The sequence below is a fragment of the Grampus griseus genome, assembly GCF_964374135.1.
Source record: "Grampus griseus genome assembly, chromosome: 7".
Classification (NCBI taxonomy): Eukaryota; Metazoa; Chordata; class Mammalia; order Artiodactyla; family Delphinidae; genus Grampus; species Grampus griseus.
Window position 1 is genome coordinate 8,543,341 of NC_139001.1, and position 26,021 is coordinate 8,569,361.

The following is a 26,021-nucleotide window of genomic DNA, read 5'->3' on the forward strand; positions in this document are numbered from 1 at the left end:
GAGGCCATCTTTTTAAAAGCAAGCAATGAAAAAGTCTCTTCTAAAACTTATGTAAGCATGTAGAATTCAAACCTTTCTGTGTTCTTCTATATAAGGTTGTAACCAGAGCAAATTAATTGTGTTCCACAACAAAGGCATAAAAGCTGGATAAGAATCTTGTTTCACTGGTAGAAATTAGAGCTCTGGAAATCACTCTAAGGTTCACTGGGCAGAACCTTCACGGAATTAAAGCTCTAGTATCTCTAGATTGTATCTTATTCTTTCTCAAATGGGAAAAACAGCCTAGGGTTAATCTAAAACAGAACTACGTTAAGCTAAAATGACAGAGTTTATTACAGTCCCCCCAATATTAAAGAGAGCTCTTAAGAATATAACTTGAATAAGGGTCACGAACTGGTTTAACATACTTAACTAGTGATTTTATGAGTTATAATGCATGCTGCTACTCTCTAAAAATGAATGTATCAAAGATGAAATAACCTCCTTGGCACGCTTACAGCTATACAACACATTTGTTTCATTGCTTTCAAGCACCAGTGCTGGAGGCTCAGAATAAGTCAATGGGAGGAGGACTTCAGCCACAGCAGCATCTGGTCTACTGAGCAGATAAGATGACATGCTTGGGAGAGTAAAGAGCAAGCAAGAGGTAAGTATTTAACAAATAAATATAGAGTTGATCTAAAGAGTTTTCTTTTTTACTTTCTTCACAAACTCTGCTACCATAATCTTTTATTTCTATTCAGTGGTTAAAAAAACCAAAATGAAAAATTTACAAATGTTAAAGGGGAGATTTTTAACGTGGGATTTGTAGATTTTATGAATAAATGATTTAATCTTCCTCTCAGCTTCCCCTCCTTCCCTCGGAAACTGGGAAGGTTAAGAAAAAAATTACTACTTAAAACCAAAAAAGAACTGGTTCAAATTTGGCATAAAGCGATAAACATAAAGTGATAAATTTGGAAAATATTTGTTGCAGAAACATGCTTTCTTCGAAGGATGAAATAAGTAAAAACAAGTATCTGGATTCTAGTAATACGTATTTTCTCCCCTTCTTTCAAACTAAAGGAGTTATAAAATGTTTTACAAAAATGGCATTTATATCAGTATTAAAATAAACCTGCTCAGACAAAACCCAATTACAAATAAGGATTCCTAGCTGGTAAATCATTTATTTATACGTTAGGGGGGCTTGGAGTGTTTCTAGGTAGATGGCCAGTGTGTATGAAAAGTTCTATTCAGAACTATTTGGTGCTCTGATGTTTCTAATCTTCTGTACATATTCTAAAGTAAAGGTAAAAAGACATTCAAGGGTCAGGAAACACCTAGGTTTTTATTATACCACTGAAAAAATTAATATATCTCGTTTCATTAATTGGAGCATACCAGGCATACGTTTATGAGGATTGGCTGCATTGTCACAAATGCACAAGAGACCTATTGAGAAGGGAGGGGCTACTAATAAATTCAACTTTTTAAACTGGGTTTTGAAAATAAAGAAATAAAATAATGCAATTGACATATTTTTATATCTAGGGGAAGCTCTCTGGCATTCAAATTCAAACTCGACTCCACCACTACAAGAAAAAAAAAGAGGGAGAGAGAGAAACCAAAAATATAGTCTTTTTTTCACAGCTATCAGTTTCTTTCACTAAGCCTTCGGAAACCGGAACCTCTGCAGAATACTAAACACTCGGGCCTTACCTACAGACATGGACAAATGTACGTATGCTCTCATTTTATAGAACTTGAAATTCTTTTTTTAAGGAAGGAGTCAACTTTGGCCTTGAGTATTTGGCATGGGTACAAAGGCTTAAAAATGCAGATGACCAGCTTAGCTACTGACCATGCTGACCACTGTCTGGAATCGGAAAAAATTAAAGAGAAACAATGAATGGCTCTCTCTTATAGAATATTCGAATGACGCACAATTCCTGAGCACATTTTGCAGAGCTCATTTGACCATTTAATCTCTTCTAACTGGTCTGGATTACAGACAGAATCGATACCAGACGAAATGAAACAGATTGTTGAGGAACAGGGAAATAAGCTGCACTGGGCAGCTCTTCTGATACTCATGGTGATAATACCCACAATTGGTGGAAACATCCTCGTTATTCTGGCTGTTGCACTGGAGAAAAAGTTACAGTATGCTACCAATTATTTCCTAATGTCCCTGGCAGTGGCTGATTTGCTGGTTGGATTATTTGTGATGCCGATTGCCCTCTTGACAATAATGTTTGGTAAGTATTTCATTTTGTTCCTGCCATCAAACCACCGAACTATGGTATACTATTAGAGAAACAGATACTCATTTAATCTTTAAATATGGACTTGCACTATTTAAAGGTACAGTGAGTAAACAGTCCCTCATTTTTCATCATTTTCTATGGCTGATAATCAGTTTTAAAGAGCAAAAAATAATTTCTTGGAAACAATTCCATTCCCTCCTCAGCCACCTAACAAAATCATTTAAAAAGTCATCCAAGTTAGCAATATTCATATATTCTGCATACATTACCTAAAAATTATTGTGAAGAACAGACCTATACTTTACCCCATTACTAGTACTTTTTTTTTTTCTTGATAAAGCAATATCTAGGACACTGCTGTGACAGTTAGTGTGCTGGGTTAATTATTAATAATAAGGTCTTTGAATCACTGAATTCCGATATAAATCTCTAAACCCCAATTTAAATTGGAATTGTTCTAAAAAGTCTTGTTATATCTCTTTATAGTTTGTGTACGTAAGACTTAAACACAAGTCTTACACATATGTCTTGTTAACAAAAAACTATGTTTAGTTGCTGAAGGAATGGTCTGGCTCAGAGCATCTCAAGAGATGATCCATCTGTTTAATTTTTATGATTTCTGACCATTTATGTCCTTGATATATGTTAGAGGAATCAGACCTCTAAGTTACTAAAATAAGGGATCAAAACCTGAGTTATTACAATAATTTAAAATATAATTAGAACTGAAATCTTAGTTATAATATTGATAAAAAAGATAACGATATTAAAAGGATATAAGTAGTTTCCTATTCATGCATATCATCTCTAGTTAGAGAATTTGGGTACACACAAATAATTCTGATGATGAATTATGAGGGCTCTTAAGAATCAGCATTAAGAGAATATTTAACTTATTTAATGCTTGACATTAATTGATATTCCATTCATTAATTGCTTAAGAAAAAATGATTATTTGTAGCAGATAGGGCTTCTTGGAATTGCTTATATGGTGAAGATAAAAATATTTCAGGTTATAGAAGTAAAATTTATTAACTAGAATATATATTAGAAGGTGAAGAAAAACTGCCATTCAAACTATTGTATTCAGGTTTAAATGTTACATTTTTATAAGTAAGTACAGAAAGATATCTAAAAGTAAGTACTTGATCCCCCATATATAATCGGATGGTGACGGGCTAAAACTTCCCATTCTAAATCAACTCTTATCCAGGCTTTAAATTCTGTGGTAGGACATGCAGTAATGAATAAGGTTTTCTGCTTTAGAAGACTCTCTAATCATTAATATTGCCTGTCTATACCCCTCCCTTTTACAAATTTGCAACCTTTTGAATAATCTAGTGCTACACATAACCATGGAAAATAATTAAGAAATCTTACTCTAAAGGAGAACCTAAACAATCTTAATTCTGAATAAAGTTTAAAAGAAATAAATGAGGATTATGCAGGAACATTTATGCATATATGGTAAAGACTGTATAGGCATTGATTCAAACTCTTATCTCCATGCACACAATAGTTTAATGTGTCAAATCACTCTTTAAATTGTGCTTTGCTAGGCGTACAAAAAATATTAAAATGCTCGTCTCATACTACCACAAAATTTAATTGACGTTATGTTGAATAAATGAGATTGAAGTGAATTTTAACTTTAAAATCCATGAGTCCATCAAACATCTATTAGTCTTTGCAAAATACTGTGGTAGATACTTAAATCAACAACTAAACAGTTAAGGAATCTTAAAAGGCAAAGTTTCATGGCATTAAATAAGCTGACAAACAAAACACAAAAGCAGACAACAGTGATAATCCCATGTATTCCACAGGAAAACAGTAGGTACATAGCAGCTGAAAACTAAGTTTATATTTAAATATTTGGGGCCCAAGATATTCTTAGCTGTAAGAGTCAGCAGAAAATCCAACATATTTTAACACAAAATATGTAGAATGTCTTCCTATGTCTGAAATAATTATTACATTTTTAACCTAATTTCCTTCTTTCAAATGTAAATTTTTAATTACAAAATAAACTCTTTCATAGACTGAAACACTTCTACTATCAGTAATTAAGCTATATAGAAAGGTTAGTAGATTTTTAAAAATAAACTAACCTGGGAACTTAACCACTATTCAAAATATTACTGAATTAATTCATTATTGAAAACATTATTCTATTTCTATGAGAAAATATATGAGAAAATGCATGTTGCCCTCTAAAAAGCTTCAAAAGGATGCATTCATAAATTGGGAACTGCACATATTATAAATGGGGACCTGACTTCAAACACTAAGAGTTTTTGATAGCCTTTCATGTGTTAACAAATACTAAGACTTTCTAAATTAATGCATTTATAAGAATTTCTATAATCTTAAAATGCAGAAGTAGATTTTGTGTATTTTTCTCTCATTATAGGGATAATCTTCAGAACTTCTGAAGTCTGTACAAACAAAAGTGTCCCTGGCTCTGTAAACATAAACAAACTAATTACCACTATGAATGACATAAGTTATTTTAGTTATCTCACGGAAATTCAATGACAGTAACACTGAAACTTTATATTCTAATAAAATGTAGTTTTTAAAAAAGAGAGCACTGAAAATTTTAAAGTGGCTTTTATACTGAGAAACATTTTATTGAACCAAAAATTTGTATAATATTTGATTATATATTATTTGAATTTCTTCCAAGATTATTATGACTGGCAGGCAAAACATGGTCTTTCAAATTGTGCTACATCAACTTTTCTGTCACTTCTTCCTCTTTGGGAGCATTGGACTTAACCTTTACTTTCCAGTTTTTTACTGTTTTGTCTATAATTCTTAAAAATCATGATCACAAATTAGTAGCTTATAACATAAGGCTTGAAGTTGCCTAGGTTAGAAATACTTGAGTAGGACGCAAAGGAAAACAGAACATCATATGCCGATATAAAAAAGAAAGATTATTCACAGTTTAAGAACGTCTCCGAACTTTGCCTTCTCTCATGAAATAAATGATTAAAAATGTAAAGGGAGTAAATACAGCATTTGGTCATTCATTGGTCATTACTGGCTTATTTACAACAAGTTTTAATCCATGTCTCATGATCTGTAAGTTGAAACAGTATCTGTGGTACAGTTGAAAGAGGGTGTATAAAATGGCTGAAAGATGGGGGTTTGAAGCAAGATACCCTAGGCTTTGAATCCTGGTTCTCTTGTATTGGCTTATGCAAGTCACTTAACAACATATCAGAGTTCAATCACCTTGTCTGTAAAATGGTTATGCTACATCTTCCATTGCCAATATCTTGTGAAATTGTCAAGTAGGTCCCAGCACGTTTTAGGCACTAATAATTGGCAAGTACCAGTACAACATGCAAAGGGTTTATATACTTAAATATAAGATTTAGTTTGGATGTGAGTTTCACCAGAGATGAGATAAATGTATAGCAGTAAAAGAAAAACAAATCAGTTATTCATTTATGCAGTGAAATGCTGCTCTACCTAATTCTTAAATGAGGGAGCAAAGCAATTAAAGGCACTTCTTTTTGGAAAGTGGAAATTTTAAAAAACCAAGGAAAAATTTTTGTAAGTATTAAATCACTCGAAACGCTTAAAACACTATATTGGACATCTAACCCCAGGATACCTCATATGCTCAAATGTAACGAAAAAACAAGAATAACAAAAACAAAGCAGAAGCTTTGTAATAAAAATTTAAGCATTGGTCTAGGTCTGTCTTTTCCAGAAGATAAATATAGAAACATAAGAATTTGAGATTAAAAAAACTATGAAAACTATGTCCTTTTTGGACATTAGAGCCATTTAGGATTTGTCCTGCTCCAATACATTCATGAACTATTTACCTCCACGAACATAGTCCTCTTGGGATGGCTTTAAAAATAGTCTTTAAATCCTTAAAAGGGAAATCTTTTATGTGCCAGATTCAGAGATTAATGTCAATTACTTTCCAAAACAAAAAAACGAACAAAAAGGCATGGCAATGTCTGGCAATGCACATAGGTTACTTATGCTTCTTTGCCACATATATAACATAGTTAAAATTCAACTTTAGTAAAAGGCATACTTTCATGACAAATTTAATTAAAAGTTGAACAGTTAAACATGTTCTCATGCCCTTTTTTTGAAGTACAGTTTTAAGTTTAATTGGATGCACGCACTCTTGCTACAGCAGGCAGGAAGACAAACATACCAGGTTTTATACTGATGATATGGCTCATTGTTTCTAAGTGGGAGTGTTTTAATGGTTGGGCTAGTTGGCTAGTTTCTGTCAAACAATAATAGTAATAAGAACTAACATTTTGAGTGCTTTCTCTATGCCAGATATTGTTCTAAACACTTTACATGTATTATTGCATTTAATCCTCAAAGCAACTCTATAAAATCAGTATTATTATTATCATCCCCATTTTACAAGAGAGGAGATAAGAATAAGTAAGTGGCAGAGATACAATTTGAACCTAGGAGAACTGATTCTAGAATTCACACTCTTAACCTCTGTTACACTGCTTTCTCAAATGAAATGAGAAATTATATCAACCAAAACTATAATATTTGGCAAAGACAACATTTATATCTCAAATAACTCTATCGAACAGGAGGGCCATAGAATTTTCTCCAGGGACAAGGCAGAACCCAATATTTTTTTAAGGTTATATTTCATATTAAATGATACAGAATATGTGGGTCTTAACCAATACTTGCATGAATCCTTGAAATGATTGCCAGACATCTTTTCTGAGGAAGATATTAGACATAGGTCTAAGAAGTTACTGAACCTTCCCTGGGAGACAAATAGAAACGTATGTAACTGAACGGCAGTTCTACCACCCCTTATGTATGATGGTACAGCACACAAGTCTTCATTTTAAACAAGATATTTGTGCTACTAATATTTTTAGATAAATAACAAACTGTCCATGATCCAAGACTCATCTAAGACTTGTTTTGCTCCTATAATTATCAATTTGTAATTATTTTAGGCACCCAAAGAAATGCCATTATTCAAACCTTATTGGAAGTAAATTCCTCTTTGAGTTTAATGAAGTGGATAGGGCAACGAGGTGGGAAGTGGGATTTGTTTTTGTTTTTGTTTTTTTTGCGGTACGCGGGCCTCTCACTGTTGTGGCCTCTCCCGTTGCGGAGCACAGGCTCCGGACGCGCAGGCTCAGCGGCCATGGCTCAGGGGCCCAGCCACTCCGCGGCATGTGGGGTCTTCCCTCTGCGGCACGTGGGATCTTCCCGGACCGGGGCACAAACCCGTGTCCCCTGCATCGGCAGGCGGACTCTCAACCACTGTGCCACCAGGGAAGCCCGGGATTTGTTTTTCAGAGAAATTTTGTGTGCTTTCTTTTTGTGGGACAACAAATACTATATAATTTAAATGTCTTCCCCTTTCTGTATTAGCTTTTATTAAAAAAAAGTCTAATTTAGAGCCCCAGCAGTAATTAATTTAGTTTAAGTACCTGATAACTTATTTCCCTTAGATTCTTTCTTTCTTTTTATGTTCCATTTAAAATAATACATTACATTCTTATGGAAATAAGTTAGACATAATACATTATAACAAATAAATGAAATTATAAATCCTTAAACCAAATTAAAACTCCTAATAAAAATAACATATAAGTTTTTGAATAGCTAACCTATCTCACCATACCAAGTTAACCTTTTTCAGTTACTCTGAATAGTAAAAAACTTTTCTGACCTTGAGCCTATCAAATTAATACTATTTAGAATGAAAATATCTGGACTAGAAAAAATCCTTTCATAAACTGAGAATGTCTAGAACTGTTTTTAACTTGTATAAATTATTGTATCATGTGATTTCTACTTTAGGCAATTATTTTAGCTTTGTATAAAAGATACCTATTTAATGCAGTCATCTGTTACTTTTATATTAGTTTCATAAAAACAGTCTATTCACTAGTATTTCATGAAACTTGGAATCATAAAGGTTAATCAAAAAGATCCATCACTCTTAATTCTAAATCTCAGTCTCTTTCTTTCTTAAAGAAATTTCTCTATCACGTTTCAACATCTCTACTATTATCAATTAAGAAAGCACTCAAGTAATAAAATTTTAATGATCTGCATTAATTTTAATATCCACTATCCACTTTCTGTTCCAAAATTGAAGTTTATAAAATAAATTCATTATGTTGGAAAAGGAGGCTAACAAGGTTTCACAGGTTTGTGAAAACCAGCACTAAAGAGCTTTCCCTCTTAGCTCACAATTAGAAGTATGTGGGTCAGGCAGTTCAATTCCAAAGACATGTACTTTTCATATGAGAATTCTATTGTGGCTTCCTACTCACGGCTACTAGATTTATGACTAGAATTTTCCAGACCTTAATTTAAAAAAATATAATCCATAATTAGAATAGCTAAATAGGCAAGTTTAAATTTATTAGCAACCCACTTTGAAAGATGATGGAGATCATGCATTTAAAAAAAGGAAGCCTATAAGAAGATATAAGATATAAGACATTAATTATCTGCCTTTTAAAATCCTTAACTATGATTAACATCTCTGGTTGTAGCTCTAGGCTTGAGTATTTTTCTACTTCCTACTCAGTTCTAAATCTGAACTTCAGGATAGTTGAAGATGAAGCCTCACTTCAAGTAGCTTCCACTGCAAAACTATCTGTCATGGATGATTCTTTCCACTCTAGACCATAAGTTTGCTTAAGCTCAGGTCAAAGAGTACATTGCTGCCTTTGTTCAAGGTCCTTTTCCACTAGTTAACAGGAAAACTGAACACTACGGCTAAGAGGGAGAAAGTCTGATTGATTAGATTCATTCTAAACACACGTTTCTCTGCCATACTTTATTTCTTTGTTTATTTTGAGCGGTCTTGCATAAGTTTGTTTCTGTGAGGAATTCTGAGTGCCTATCCTACGCCAGCAAACTCAATACACAACCTTTTCAAGAAAGCAGTGCTTCTCAAACACTAATCTGCATACAGATCACCTGGGTATTTCCTTCAACTGCAGTATGATTCAGTACCTAAGGGATGAGGCCCAAGAGCCTGCAGTTCTAACTAGTTCCTAGGTGATGCTGATCCTTGCTGATCTGAAGAGCACACCTTGAGTAGCAAGGCCCTAAAGAACACTTTCAATTAACATTTAAATTTTGATAAATAAATGCTCCCTCTCATATTCAAAGACTTAATTGTACCACAATTTACTCATCCACAAAATCAATGATATAATCTCTAAGGTCTCTTCCAGCTCAATGATTATAATTTATCATCTCTGTCCCTTATCCCCACCCCCAATTCAGTGAAGTAGGAAAAGTCTGATTACAGTAATTTACTTAAAAGTATGAATTACTCCTTCCACCTAATGCTTTAAATCCTTTTGAAAGAATCTGCTGAGCATGGAACCAAGTACCAAGGAATCATTTATCTTTTTTTCAATAAAAAATTCATACTGATTTTGTTTTAAAAAGAAATATTTTAATATTTCTATTAAGCATGCCACATACCAACTTTGGAAACAGAAGGCACCAAATGGTGTGTTTGTCAGCCTTGCTACCTACCTTTTTTTTTTGCTACCTATTTTTTTTTTTTTTTTTTTGCTATCTACCTTTTTTTGTGAAGTATCCAAATATTTTTCACTGAGATCCCACTTGAGTCTTGAAAAAGACATATTCAAGTCTATCTAAAACCTCTTTCCCTAAATTATGGTCCTTTTTTGATCTGGGATACTAACCTTTCTCCACACCCAGGCTTCCTGAATTTAAACAGTTTACAATTAAAGGGTCTCTTGGTGCTCTGAAATCCTGAGATAGTTATCTTGGTTCCCTCTTCAATTATCTCAATCATTTTATACCTGTCAAAGTCAGATACACTCGCAAAAACCAGGAAAAGAAAAGTAGTTTACATGTCAGTGGACATACAATTAAACCATAAAAAGGGTTTATATAATCAAAAGTTAATATTTCTAAAGTGTTTCAGACTGTATGAGGTATAGAATAAATGCTTTTTAAATAAAAATTTGTTAAATAAAGTACTATGCTTAATAATGAGATTTTCATTTTAAACCCAAGTCTGTACTGTTTATTACATCTCCTTGCTTGGAGTGAAGGATGGACTATATTGGAAGGGTAACAACCCATTTTTCTTTGGAATAATCTGAAGCCATTCCTTTTGCAAACTTTATTTAAGAACTACTTCTGTCAAAAGGAAAACTCAAGTCATTCCACTTAATTATTTCACCAAATTAGAGTTTGCTATAAACAAGGATCATACTGCTAGTTAATGCTAGAAGTAAGCCAAAATCCCAGGCCTCACTGAGACTGCCATGCTAATATTCTTTTTGCCACATTATATTGCTTCCTCTATTCGGTAAATGTTTTTTTTTTTTTAAATACAATAGCAGTTTAAAAATAAATTTTATCTGAATAGTAAGGTTAAGTTCCAGTTGCAACACTGTATACATTTTTAACAGATCACAAAAGGAATACACAAAAGAGCAAAGGTCAAAATAATGCTAAAAATGCTAAACTGATTTAGGAAAAGAGCTGTAATTATTATACAAAACAGAAAATGTATTTAAAGGGTACCATCTACAGAATGTATTTAATATTACTGACTCCATTATCTGAAGTCAAACATTACCTTGGAGCTTAAGTCGTAAAATTTCAGATGAATACAGAAAAAGGTTAAAAAATATGTATCACTTAAAAAAGAAACTGTAGATTAAAGGTTGCCATTTTGAGGAGAATATGTTTTTGTTTTGTTTTTCTTTCTTTCAGAGGCTATGTGGCCCCTCCCACTCGTTCTATGCCCTGCCTGGTTATTTCTTGACGTTCTTTTTTCTACTGCATCCATCATGCATCTCTGTGCCATTTCAGTGGATCGTTACATAGCCATCAAAAAGCCAATCCAGGCCAATCAATATAACTCACGAGCTACAGCATTCATCAAGATTACAGTGGTGTGGTTAATTTCAATAGGTATGTGGGGAATGTCAGGGTGTGGGGTGGTGTATATAGGCTTTGGTTCCATTTGGCTAGGAGATTACCAGGCCTGGTAGACACTGTTACACCAATACAAGCTCCTCACAACATTACATTCAGCGTACAGCCTCTAAAGCACACTATCAGCAAAAAGTGTGAAAAAGAAGAAAAGTTCAAGGCTTGATTTTGACATGCAGGAAGACTAAATCTGAAAACAGTTTTCATATATGTCAACCGATCATTAAGGTCTGGGTAGCATGCAGAATCTTGAAATTTTATTAAAGTAACAACAATTTAAAAAGATGAAATGCATCTTAAATCACACCTAAGAAGATAAATAGGAAAAGAGGAAAAAAAAAACAAAAACAAAAAGAACCCAAACTTTTTGTATGCAGGTATCAGAGTTCATATATTCACCTTGGAAACCAGTATGTACGCAGACTAAAGGCATTACTGTCTAAGTGTTTTGAACATGTTTAATTACAAGTTTTAAGAGATACACAAACGATGTTCAGAAATAATTTTGGGGAGAAATTGTATTTCTTCTAAACTGTTTTTATGCCCCTGTGCCCATGTTTAATACTCAAAGATAGCTGCTATATTAGAGTATCTTAGCATGAAGTACAGCATAAATGATAACTCAAATCTTTTAAATAAGTTAGTATCAGAAAAACAGATTCACAACGGTTACTATGATCATTAACGGTTTGCCAGCAGATTCACATTCTCCTAGTAAGGAAAAATTCAAAGAAGAAAAAAAATCAAGAGAGACCTGAAAATGCTAAAAGGAAAGCAAGAAAAAGATGTGACTTCTCTCCCTAATCAGAAAAAAGAACGCTGGGGGAAAAATCAAGAAAGCAAGACACTGAAAATGACCTTTATATTCCCGGAATAAAGATACCAAGGCCAAACCTCTTTTGAAAAATTTGGAGGTAAAACTAAGGACTGTTACTAGTCTGGCTTGGGAGGAAATTAGGGTCAAGGAAAACTCTATTCAGAATGGAGGTATCTGCAAGTAGAGAGAAAAGGCTAGCTTTGGGGACAGAGGCTGATTGATAGAAGAGGCCTCTAAAAAAGAAGCTACGGAAAAGGCATGGATGGGTGACAACTGCCAAAATTTAGAGTGGAGAGAAGGAAAACTAAAGTAGTTCATATCAAACAACCCATACCTTTTTGGTAAGCTCAGTGTGATAAGGGAGAAGGAAAGGGAAACAGTGTGTGTTAGGGTAGGCTGGAGGCGGGGGGGGGTGGGGGGGGAGACAATAGGGCAAAGGTAGAGGGAAAATAGGAGAAATGGCTCCTTAAGAGAATTAAAACACTGAAACTGAAATATAATCAAGCCAATAAACAGCCTGTTGGTACCTCAATCAAGGCTGGATGACATGAATTTATAAATTGATCAAATTTATAGAGTACCTATGATATGTTAGGTACTAAGAATACAAAGATAAATAAGAAAAAGAATCTTTGCATTCAGGAAGATGGACTAATACTAAGTGATATGTATACAGGAAGAAAAGAATAAAAAGATGAACCCAAAATTACAGCTTAGAAGGATCTTACAAATCTACTTTTTCCTTTTACAGATGAGAAAAGAAACCTAGAGGTTTTAAACAGTTGGCTTAAAGACTTAACAGCTTTTTAGCACAAAGGCCAAGATCAATGCCATTTTCATTTCATCACACTTTGTTGTAGAACCAATGACAATTTAGTGACTTTGTAAAAGAAAAGGCAAATAATGAGGTTAGTTCAGTTTTTAAATTCTACAAAGTGCTAAAAAAAAAAGCTCACTTTCTTCTTCTGAATTTACAGTTATCCTAGGTAACATCTGACAACAGTAAGGCGAAAGGAGAATAAGAGGGTAAGGTATAAAAAATACTAGTGAAAACTTAAATGTCATTGACCAACAAGCTGGTTGGGAAGGTAACCTGAGCCTTGATGGGAGTTAGTGGAATGTGAAAAAAGAGAAGGAAGGATGCACTAGATGTCAAGATAACTGTAAAGAGAAGTAATGAAGAGCAGCAGGACAAGAAAGGGAAATATCAGAATTCATGATTTTCGATATGGGCCAGTTTTTTCTTTTTTTAATTTATTTATTTTTGGCTGTGTTGGGTCTTTGTTGCTGCGCACGGGCTTTCTCTAGTTGCAGTGAGTGGGGGCTGCTCTTCATTGTGGTGTGCAGACTTCTCATGCAGTGGCTTTTCTTGTTGTGGAGCATCTAGGCACACAAGCTTCAGTAGTTGTGGCATGCAGGCTCAGTAGTTATGGCTCGTGGGCTCTAGAGCACAGGCTCAGTAGTTGTGGTGCACGGGCCTAGCTGCTTCACGGCATGTGGGACCTTCCTGGACCAGGGCTCGAACCCATGTCCCCCGAACTAGCAGGCAGATGCTTAACCACTGCGCCACTAGGGAAGTCCCTATGGGGTAGTTTTAAGTGGACTTATGGATGGATGGCTTCAGGAGTGCACTGGAGTTGAAGAGTTCAAGAAATATAAAATTAGGTGTTAGAAGAGTAATAAATGGGATGAAGTCATGGAAGATGATAGCAAGGTTAACAGTGGATAGAAAACTATAGCAAGGGGCCAAAACCATTAAGGAAGACAGACATATATCCTGGAGGTTGGTAGATGATCTAGATGGAGAATAGAGTGGTATAAGTAGCTTAAATACTTTAAAAGGGAAGTGCTTTGGGGTGGGGAAAGAACAGTGTAATGATTACCTGCAAGTAACAGGGTAGAGGTGGGGCCAGCCAAGTTTTTCTATAAAGGGCAAGACAGTAAATATTTTGGTCTTACAGATGTTATATGGTTCTGTCAGAACTACTCAACTCTGCAGCAGAACAAAAGCAGCCATATATAATACATTAACAAATGGGTATGGCTGTGTTCCAATAAAGTTTTATTTAAAAAACAGAAGGCAGGCCAGATTTGGCCCTTGGGCTATAGTTTGCTGACCCCTAGTGTAGAAAAGAAAGTATACAGAATCCTCTTTCTGGTGTTATACCTGAGGAAAAGCAGAAAAAGCAGTGGCCTCCATTAGAAAGGGTTTGAGCAATATAGTCTTGTCAAGGTCTCTTTGCTACCATAAAAAGGCTATGCAGGTGATAGGAGTACTTTTAGATTCATAAAAGTGAATTCTTTCATGATACTTCCTAGAGTTGTCTAAAGATCAATTAATTCAGACTTATTTTAAAGTATCTGCTGTTTCAAAGGGAAAGGATTAGGGTTAACCCTTGTGCTATCTTGCTAATAAGCTACTTCACTAATAAACAAGGTCATATTTAAATACCTACTTCATGGTATTTAAAGTATAATAAAATTAGCATGAGGTACATTTCTTTCATTTTTATTAGAGGAACCTTCAATCTTGAAAATAAATTTCATGGCTTCCCTGGTGGCGCAGTGGTTAAGAATCCGCCTGTCAATACAGGGGACACGGGTTCGAGCCCTGGTCGGGAAGATCCCACATGACGCAGAGCAACTAAGCCCGTGCGCCACAACTACTGAGCCTGCACTCTAGAACCCGCAAGCCACAACTACTGGACCCAAGTGTTACAACTACTGAAGCTCGCGTGCTTAGAGCCCATGCACTGCAATGAGAAGCCCGTGCACCACAATGAAGAGTAGCCCCTGCTCACTGCAACTAGAGAAAGCCCGCATGCAGCAACAAAGACCCAACACAGCCAAAAATAAATAAATATTTTTTAAAAAGCAAGTAAATTTCATGATCCACTCGCTCTCAAATTTTTAAGTAGCATTTGAAAAAAAAAACAATAAACCCTGAGTTTTCCCTAAGAAGTCAGAAAGAAAAGGTTAAAAGACATTCACAAATATCAAAAGATAAAACTGTCTGTTAAATGAAACTGTGTAACCTCAAAGATTATAAAATAGGTATCTACTCAGAATTAAGATATTGCATGAATGTATTCTTAAGTCTCTTTAGCTCAACTACACTGGATATTAAGATAAAAGCAGCTTCTCTTCTGAATTCTTTTCCTTAACTTGGGATAGATCAACAAACAAAAATAGATAATGAGAAATGGAGAATAAATGAAGACATTCTCTACTATTTCATGCATACACTATGGTTTTAGGGAAGCTTTAATTACAAAACTGAAACCACTAACCAATCTCTTTAAAAACAGCAGGTTTGCTTACTTAGGTTCTATTTGTCAAATCTTCCACTGATCTATTGCTTGACAGATTCTGCATTGTGGGTACCAGGAATTACAATACACTAATAGGTAAAGTCAGTAAGATAAACTTTAAAAGGACCTAATCTAAGAGTCAAAGGTCATAAAATAATTCAATTTATCTTGTTTCTTCTTCCTTAGGCATTGCCATTCCAATCCCTATTAAAGGTATAGACACTGATGTGGGTAACCCAAACAACATCACTTGTGGGCTGACAAAGGATCGTTTTGGCAATTTCATGCTCTTTGGCTCACTGGCTTCCTTCTTTACACCTCTGGCGATCATGATTGTCACCTACTTTCTCACTATCCATGCTTTACAGAAGAAAGCTTACTTGGTCAAAAACAAGCCACCTCAACGCCTAATGTGGTTGACTGTGTCCACAGTTTTCCAAAGGGATGAAACACCTTGCTCAACACCAGAAAAAGTGGCAATGCTGGATGGTTCTCACAAGGACAAAACCCTGCCTAATGCAAGTGATAACATACTTATGCGAAGAACGTCCACAGTAGGAAAAAAGTCAGTGCATACCATTTCCAATGAACAGAGAGCCTCAAAGGTTCTAGGGATTGTGTTTTTCCTCTTTTTGCTTATGTGGTGCCCCTTTTTTATTACAAATATAACTTTAGCTTTATGTGATTCCTGCAACCAGACGACTCTCAAAATGCTCCTGGAGATATTTGTGTGGATAGGCTATGTTTCCTCAGGGGTGAATCCTCTGGTCTACACCCTCTTCAACAAGACATTTCGGGATGCATTTGGCCGGTACATCACCTGCAATTACTGGGCCACAAAATCAGTAAAAACTCTCAGAAAATGCTCCGGTAATGTGTACTTCCAGAATCCAATGGCAGAGAACTCTAAATATTTTATGAAACATAGAATGCGAAATGGCATTAATCCTGCCATGTACCAGAGTCCAATGAGGCTCCGAAGTTCAACCATTCAGTTTTCATCAATCATTTTACTAGATACACTTCTCACCGAAAATGAAGGTGACAAAACTGAAGAGCAAATCAGTTATGTATAGAGTAACGGCACAGTTTTTATGTAACTAATACAATGATGAGTAAGATAAAGAAGATATAAATATACCAAGAATTACATAAAAAATTACATCATGTATCAAAAATCATCTCTTTAAGAATTATGTATTAAGATTACCCAATTTTATTTGGGCAAAATTATTCTAACGAAAAAAATCATTTTTGTATAGTTGCAAATTAAAAAACAATCCAGCACACTAGTTAAATGCTAAGATAGTCAAATGAAATAAAATTAAATAAATCAATAAACTTCTGGCTTACAAAAAAACAATGTCACCATAAGAATTTATTTAGTTCCTAATTGTATGCAAAGCTATGCTAAGAATGAAATAAACAAAACAAGTATTAACCTTGTCTTCAAGGCGTTAAAGACATAAGGCATAACACAGAACAACAGTGATAGGGTTGAACAGAGGACTAAAAATAAGTGCATAAAATAATGATCACATCTGAAGGTAAGCTGAGATTGCCATTCATAGTCTGGCTTAGTTAAATGTAGTCACAATTTTGCACTGATCAGGAAACTGTCTTGATGGAAGGGGTAGGGAGAGTAGCTGGATATCACACAAAGTGACACGGTCTTAGAACTAGAGCTGTTTGTTAGATGGCTCACACCAAGCATCTACTCAGCAGAGGTGCGTCTACCGGAGGAGAAGGAGAAAGCAAATGAAACCAGTCTTGGGTACCTAAACCTCATTATGTTTCTCAAAGAGCATGCAATAAGGCATGGGACCTTATTAATCCAGGAACCTAAATTTTAATGATCTTATAAATGAGATCATGGCTGCCCAAGCTTCCCCAAAGACTTGGTTGAACTTCTGGTACAAAATTTTTTATTCATCTTTTTGTTACTTTACTTTGCACTACAAGATCTGGAATAAATCCAATCTATGCTGTTTACTAACTGATTGAATTTACAAAAAATACTTAATTTCTCAGTCTCCTCATCTACGTTTCATAGGGTTCTTATGAGAATGAGTTCATGTGGGTACTCTGTAAATGGAAGCCAATTCTATTTACTTTTGATATTTTAATTTTTTTTTTTTTTTTTTTTTTTTTTGCGGTACGCGGGCCTCTCACCGTTGTGGCCTCCCCCGCCGCAGAGCACAGGCTCTGGACGCGCAGGCCCAGCGGCCACGGCCCACGGGCACAGCTGCTCCACGGCATGTGGGATCCCCCCGGACCGGGGCACGAACCCGCGTCCCCTGCATCGGCAGGCGGACCCCCAACCACTGTGCCACCAGGGAAGCCCCGATATTTTAATTTTTTAATTATTTTATTTTTGGCGGCGTTGGGTCTTCATTGCTGTGCGCGGGTTCTCTCTAGTTGTGGCGAGTGGGGGCTACTCCTCATCGCGGTCCGCAGGCTTCTCACTGCAGTGGCTTCTCTTGTTGCGGAGCACGGGCTCTAGGCACGTGGGCTTCAGTAGTTGTGGCATATGGGCTCAGTAGTTGTGTCTTGTGGGCTCCAGAGCGCAGGCTCAGTAGTTGTGGTGCATGGGCTTAGTTGCTCCGTGGCATGTGGGATCTTTCTGGACCAGGGCTCGAACCCGTGTCCCCTGCATTGGCAGGCGGATTCTTAACCACTGTGCCACCCGGGAAGCCCTTGATATTTTATTTTTATGCTACTCACATAAATGGTGAATAAATTTAGGCTGAGGGAATCTGCAGTGAAGACAGCCCATATCTTAGCCTTTCCTTTTCAGGCTGACCCATTCTTATGCCTCAACCTATTGCTCCATCCTTGCTCCCTTCCAGGCAACACAGTTTAAGAAAATTATCACAAGAAATATGCTGGCTATGGAGAAGCTCACTCAGCATAAGAAAACCAGGTATATAAAATTCAAATTGCAGAATCCTTTCCTAGAACATGGTTCTATTACAGATCTTATGGGCTCTATGTCATCTGCCAGAAAGAGTATACCTTACAAATTTAACTCCTAAATCACTAAAACTTTAGGCATTTTTGTGATAACTCTTTTTTCAGCAGTGTTAAAGGTGGGTTATCTCCGCATGAAAGGATGTTTAACATCACTAATCATTAGAGAAATACAAATCAAAACTACAATGAGGTTATCACCTCACACTGGTCAGAATGGCCATTATCAAAAAAAACTACAAACAATAAATGCTGGAGAGGGTGTGGAGAAAAGGGAACCCTCTTGCACTGTTGGTGAGAATGTAAGTTGATATAGCCACTATGGAGAACAGTATGAAGGTTCCTTAAAAAACTAAAAGTAGAATTACCATACTGCCCAGCAATCCGACTACTGGGCATATACCCTGAGAAAACTGTAATTCAAAAGGAGTCATGTACCACAATGTTCATTGCAGCTCTATTTATAATAGCCAAGACATAGAAGCAACCTAAGTGTCCACTGACAGATGAATGGATAAAGAAGATGTGGTACATATATACAATGGAATATTACTCAGCCATAAAAAGAAACAAAACTGAGTTATTTGTAGTGAGGTGGATGGACCTAGAGACTGTCATACAGAGTGAAGTAAGTCAGAAAGAGAAAAACAAATACCATATGCTAATACATATATATGGAATCTAAAAAAAAAATGGCTCTGAAGAACCTAGGGGCAGGACAGGAATAAAGACGCAGACATAGAGAATGGACTTGAAGACACAGGAAGGGAGAAGGGTAAGCTGGGATGAAGTGAGAGAGTGGCATGGACATAAATACACTACCAAATGTAAAACAGAGAGCTAGTGGGAAGCAGCCACATAGCACAGGGAGATCAGCTCGGTGCTTTGTGTCCACCTAGAGGGGTGGGATAGGGAGGGTGGGAGGGAGACACAAGAGGGAGGAGATATGGGGATATAGGTGTATGTATAGCTGATTCACTTTGTTATACAGCAGAGACTAACACAACACTGTAAAGCAATTATACTCCAATAAAGATGTTAAAAAAAAAAAGGGATGGGTTATCTCGAATAAGAGGCAAAATAATTTACGTTCCTTAAAAAAAAAAAAAAAAGTCATTCTTATCTATTTTGGTTCCAGTCTCTAATATGAAGTGTTTGGCGTATGTTAAGATTTACATTCTTGCCAAGTCAGAGATTAAGTTTTCAGATATCACTCCAACAGTATTCCAAACTGTGTCTTAGGTATCTGATGGCATATAAAATTGTTTCAGAAAATTTAAATACTAGAGATGGCAATCTCACTGGCAAAGCTCTATCCCTAGACAATCTAGATTAGAAGGAGTATCTTCCCACATGCTCTATACTGACTTCAAATTTGTGTATGTGCTTAAACATATGCACACCCACAGAATTAACTATAAGACCTTTAAGCTGTTCAGCTTCAATTCCTGAAAAAAAATTCCTTGCTTACAGTTAGCTGAGAGCTAGTTAATGAGATCATTCTAGTATTTCCAGAAGGTTCTAGAAAAAGAAATACAACTCCAATATAAACTATTCCTGAAAAAGTACAACACAGCACAAAATTTTTAGCATTTTGATACATAACTGATATTTCTATTCTAAAACATTTTAAGGAAATCTATATTTAAAAGCAAATCTCGAAGTTAACCACTGCTATGGCAACAAAGGGACTCTCTTTAATAGTTCTACCTTCAAAGAAAAGGAATAGATTGTACCTATTTAGAAGAATAATTTTGAAAAAAATTTTTTTCACTCTACTCCGTATTTATTTATTTATTCCTTGCGGTACGCGGGCCTCTCACTGTTGTAGTCTCTCCCACTGCAGAGCACAGGCTCCGGAAGCGCAGGCTCAGTGGCCATGGCTCACCGGCCTAGCCACTCCATGGCATGTGGGATCTTCCCAGACCGGGGCACGAACCTGTGTCCCCTGCATCGGCAGGCGGACTCTCAACCACTGCGCCACCAGGGAAGCCCCATTATTATTGTTAATTGAATGCGAGGGGAAAACAAAGATGCAGATAGAAGGAAGAATTAAAAAAACAAAACTAAAGGAAGTTACAGCATCCAGACACTGAGGCAGAAACAGAAAACAGCACACAGAGAATATGTATCAAATTGATACAAAATTGTGAATGGAGATATTGTAAAGATAATTTACACATTTGGTGGTAACTATCTGATTGCTAGGGTTCCTTCAAATGCTAAGGATCTATGATGATGCAACATATTTCTATTCAAGAAACCATTTTTTGTGGTCTAAAAAGTATCTGCACCAAGAATCTCCCTCTGATCTTGTGAGATCCATCCATATCTGCAAGTAAATTAATGTATAAATTGAGAAATATTTAGTGTTATATTGTAAGCTTAAGTCATAGCAAAGATGATCACGGATATCAAAGATTATCTAATTTTTTTTTTTTTTTGCGGTATGTGGGCCTCTCACTGTTTTAGCCTCTCCCGTTGTGGAGCACAGGCTCCGGATGCGCAGGCTCAGTGGCCATGGCTCACGGGCCCAGCCGCTCCGTGGCATGTGGGATCTTCCCGGACTGGGGCACAAACCCGTGTCCCCTGCATCGGCAGGCGGACTCTCAACCACTGTGCCACCAGGGAAGCCCTATCTAATTTTAAGAAAGGTCTATATCAGATCATCACCTTGTTCACCATTATAGCAACTTAATTTCAACAAGTATATAAAAACTAATACTTCTATTAGCCTCTTTCTTCATTTTCCTTTCCGATGTGAAGATGAAATAATTCAGATTCTGTTCAATTCCAACTGAGTTTTCAGTCAATGCCAAGCACAGTACTGTACAGAGTAGTGACAATAAACCTGCTGACTAGACTAATAACAATGGACCCACGAATCACCTATTTACTGGATTAAAATTACACTAGGTTCATTTCAACTTGGCAAGAATGTTTTTCAATTTAATTTTCTATTTTTATCATACAGATTATGAACATATAACCCACAAATACCAGTAGAAAGAAACAGTGAAAACACTACAACTCCCTGGACTATCCTAAGAATAAAGGAGATAATATACATGAAATTTGTTTTTTTTTTTTTTTGCAGTACGTGGGCCTCTCACTGTTGTGGCCTCTCCCGTTGCAGAGCACAGGCTCTGGACGCACAGGCTCAGCGGCCACGGCTCATGGGCCCAGCCGTTCCACGGCATGTGGGATCTTCCCGGACCGGGGCATGAACCCGTGTCCCCTGCATCAGCAGGCGGACTCTCAACCACTGTGCCACCAGGGAAGCCCTACACATGAAAATTTTTAGTTTTCTACAAAGACAATTTCACCTTAGTTGCTGAAGTACAAATATGTGTTTACTGATATGTTTTCAGTATTTGTGTCCAATAAGTATACTTTAAAAGAAGTTTTAAAAATTAAGAAGAAATAAATCCTTAAAACACAATTCAAGGGGGCCAAATGTCTGTGGTTATTTTAGAAGTATCATTTAAAAGGGAAGAAATGATAAAATGGAGCACACTAAGAAAGCAACCGATGACACATCAGAAAACATTTACTAATTCTTAGGATACAGTACAGAAACTTTCCAAATATTAAACTTAATAAGGAAATTTGAGAATAAAAATGTTCTATCACAGACACTCAGAAAGAAGGCGCTCTGAAGTAAAGGCATGGTAGAGAAAGCATTGGTCTATCCTGAGACTTGTTTTGAATTTCTGTTCTACCATTCAGCTCTATGACAACAGGAAGTTTTGTTAACAATTTTGGAATTCAATTTTCTTCTCTTCAAAAAAAAATGGGAATACTGTTTTATTTCTAAGGTTTTTTTCACCTTTAAAAGTTATCACTCCAAGGCTTCCCTGGTGGTGCAGTGGTTGAGAGTCCGCCTGCCAATGCAGGGGACATGGGTTCGTGCCCCGGTCCGGGAGGATCCCACATGCCGCGGAGCGGCTGGGCCCGTGAGCCGTGGCCGCTGAGCCTGCGCGTCCAGAGTCTGTGCTCCGCAATGGGAGAGGCCACAACAGTGAGAGGCCCGCATACCGCAAAAAAAAAAAAAAAAAAAATCACTCCAGGGAATTGACAACAATCTAAAATTAGAGAACTTGGCTTTAACTGCAACTCCTTAGACAAGTTGATTACATTTAATTTTCTTCATCCATGAAGTTTTAGACAAAGTTACCTATAAAGTCTTTTCCAGTTTCTACCTCTTAGAAGAATCATATTATGAAGAAAAAAGAAAACAACAGCAACAGAACTCTGAATGGTCCCTTAGAAATAATGAGCACAAAAACAACTCATTAGCTGGATCTGAGTATCCTAGGTAGTAGAGATCTTAGCAAAGCCTAAAAGCAGCTCATGGAAGACATCTGCTGCTGAAACTGGGAACTGAGCACATGTGTAAGCTACAGTAAACACAAGGGCAGAAATGAATTTTGATAATTAGAGAGCAAAGCACTGTCAGGTTAAAAATGGAAGAAAAACAGTTTTCACGAAAGCTCAACTTCCTGTGTGGCAGAATACACACACTAGGTGACTGATTTATATGATATAAAATATAAAGTGACTAATAGGAACAGTTAGTAGCCGACTGAATAGATAAAACACAGGAAGAGACCATGATGAGTAGGATTCTTTATACAGGCCAATAGTTACTAAGGGCACACCTAGAAGAATATATTTTCCATATACAAATTATCTAGTTTTCCAATAAGAATTAAAAAAAAACCTCCCCGAATAGCAATAATAAAACCATTTGTTTTTGGTTTTCAATTGTGTCTAATCTCTAGAACAAAATTAAGGAAAGGTTAGCATCACAGGTTGGCTAGAATGATATGCCAAAGATGACAGGAAGGAAACAGAACTATTCAACCTCTATTCTGCTTCCATCTTTTGTCTCAGGAGAATGCTTTTTAGACCAGAAAGATAGAAAGTAACGTTGTTAAGACTGATCAAAATGCAAAACAGGTGAAGAGACTGGGTGCCTTAAATGAGTTCAAGTCTCTAAGCTAAATGAATCACTTCCCTGAAACAGAACTTGTGAATATAATTGTAGAACCACTGTTGACAAATCTGAGCAAAAACAGAAAATGGCAAAGATACAAAAGGACTGTACGTGGCTAAATATTCCAGTGTTCAAAAAGAGACAGGACTCAAGAAATTTAAACTATGGAGCCTGCTGTAGATCTTTTGAAAAAATGTGGAATAGCTTAACACAAATAGCTTTTATCAGATCTCAGAAAAGGAATCAATGAACACGTGATACTTCTATGAATTTACTAAAAACAATAATAACCAATTAACCACATAATCTGTTTTAGAGGTACCAGACTAGTAGATCTGTATAAATACTATGACTTTAGGATTTAGTGAAAGTTCTCTAGTCTCTCTGTGAACAAGTTAGACAAATGAGGTTAGAGGTAATACAGTAAAGGAGATTAGTATTTTTTTGAACAACCTCATTCAACAAAACTGACTGGTGTAAGGAGAAACCTATTAACATGCTATATGGATGTGTGCTTTGCTGTTTTATTCAACATTTTTATCCACAATAGGAAAAATATATTTAGTGCCTGCAGTAAATGGTTAACTTCCTATCTTGCATCTTAGAGAAGGTCCTCTAACCAGTTCACAGTGGATGTTGAGTAAATATTTGTTGGAAAAAATATATATACAATCTATACCAAAGATGAAAAGTACATGAAACTCATCTTACATGCACCTTCAGAACTTATTTTACTGTGTAATTTCACCACAAGTAAACTCTAATAAGCAGTGCCCAAAAACGAACTGAAAGAAATACTTTTTATTTTCCTATGTTGCATTTTAAGATAAAGTACCTAAGCGAAAAGAAACAGTGTATATGAAATTGGAGAGAAGAACTACTGTAAGAAGTACTACTGCATCTACCACAACTATTGCAACTGCCACTACTCATACACACTTGAATAGCACTTACTAGTGCCAGATACAGTTCGAAAGACTTTAGACATATTAATTCACTTAACTGTCAAAAAACAGTCTTAGGTACTATTACTATACCCTTAGGAATTTGAAGTTCAAAGACGCTAAGTAACAAGCCCAAAGTCACTCAGCTAGTAAGTGACAGGGCCAAGATTCAATCCTGGCAGATTGGTTTCAGAGTGTGTCCTCTAAATCACAACCATACTATAATGCCAAGGGCATCTCCAAATCTGCACATTTTCCACTCCTTTGCGTTTAAACAAAACCTAATACCTTTCACTCTCATTAAAGAGCTTCAAGAACTCTACAAGTCTGTGTGAGAGATAGCATCCCTTTTGAATTACCAATATACATGGGAAGAGGACTACTGCTTCTCAAAGAGCATCTCAGACTCTCAAAACATACTGGCTTCTTTTTCAGAGGAACAGTACTAACTTTAATGTTATATGGTCCTCACTCTGAACCTAGACATACTTCCTCAGATATTTAGTTTCTGTTTAATTACTAACTACAAATAGAAATGGAATATAAATAGAATCAGAAGTTAGAAATTATTACCTGAAGAGAATGAACCCAAGTGATTCTACTGCTGCCCTCCTGACATCGTCGTTAACATCACTTACCTAGGAAAAAATTTAAAGGATAATTACATTATACTACATGCATCCTATTACTACATTCATCACATTAGTAGAATAAACTGATATGAGAGGCCCACATCATTTAAATGTAAACTAGATCTCATTAGTATATTACCGTAGCCACCTCCCTAATCCATGGTTTCACTTTCAGCAGTTTCAGTTAGCCACAGTCAACTGTGGTCTGAATATTAAATGGAAAATTCCAGAAATAAACAATTCATAAGTTTTAAATTGCATGTCATTGAGTATTCTAATGAAATCTCACACCATCCCACTCTGTCCCGCCTGGGATGTAAATCATTCCTTTGTTTGGTGTGTCTCAGTTGTATATGCTATCCACACACTAGTCACATAGTAGCCCTCTCAGTTATCAGATCGATGAGGTATTGCAGTGCTTATATTCAAATAATCTTTATTTTACCTAATAATGGCCCCAAAGCACAGGAGTAGTGATGCTGCAATTCAGGTATTCTCTTACTGTGCCTAATTTATAAGTTAAACTTTATTACAGGTATGTATGTATGTTATGTATATGAAAAAACATAGTATATGGACTATCCGTGGTTTCAGGCATCCCCTGGGCGTCTTGGAACATATACCCCGTGGGTAAGGGGGGACTACTGTATTCCTCTATTAGAATGTCTTACCCCAATTAAGAAAAATTCATCTGAGAATTTCTTCATTTCAAGGCTTAGAAGCCTTTATAGTTTGGTGAAGTTTAAGATGCAGGGCTACTTCTAAAGACTATTTCAGCTCTACCATAGCTTTTGTGGGCCACGTTGAAAATCTAACCATTCCTTCAATGTTGTTTTCAAAACTGTATGTCCTAAACTCAAGCAAAATACAACCTTCTATAACATACCACATGCTGCACTGATAAATAATAAATTATTAATAAATACTGTGTCAAGTGAATATCTCTAGGAAGAAAGAAATAATAATAGCTCTAAATCTTTTCTGCATGGGAAGATGACCTTGGGTCTACCATCTCCCAGCACCAAGATGGTAGAAACCTACTGGGTTAAGACATATGGAACGTCCACTGTGTTATCAGGCAACATTATTTATCACTGAAAAACTGTACCTGTATTGG

General features: G+C 36.1%; 2 protein-coding genes across 2 annotated transcripts in view; one reads left to right on the top strand and one right to left on the bottom strand.

Moving 5' to 3' along the window:
• Positions 1 to 26,021, bottom strand: part of PSMD1 (proteasome 26S subunit, non-ATPase 1) — a 105,106-nt gene that overhangs the window by 53,477 nt on the left and 25,608 nt on the right. The window contains exon 16 of the mRNA XM_082658132.1: positions 24,846 to 24,910. Within this exon, the coding sequence (XP_082514258.1) occupies positions 24,846 to 24,910 (65 nt within the window). The remainder of the gene's footprint in view (positions 1 to 24,845; positions 24,911 to 26,021) is intronic.
• HTR2B (5-hydroxytryptamine receptor 2B) lies at positions 1,877 to 17,994 on the top strand. Its single transcript, XM_082658815.1, is given in 4 exon segments — positions 1,877 to 1,918; positions 1,922 to 2,240; positions 11,010 to 11,210; positions 15,546 to 17,994. Coding segments are annotated over 4 exon segments (1,437 nt in total). The 5' UTR covers positions 1,877 to 1,891; the 3' UTR covers positions 16,436 to 17,994.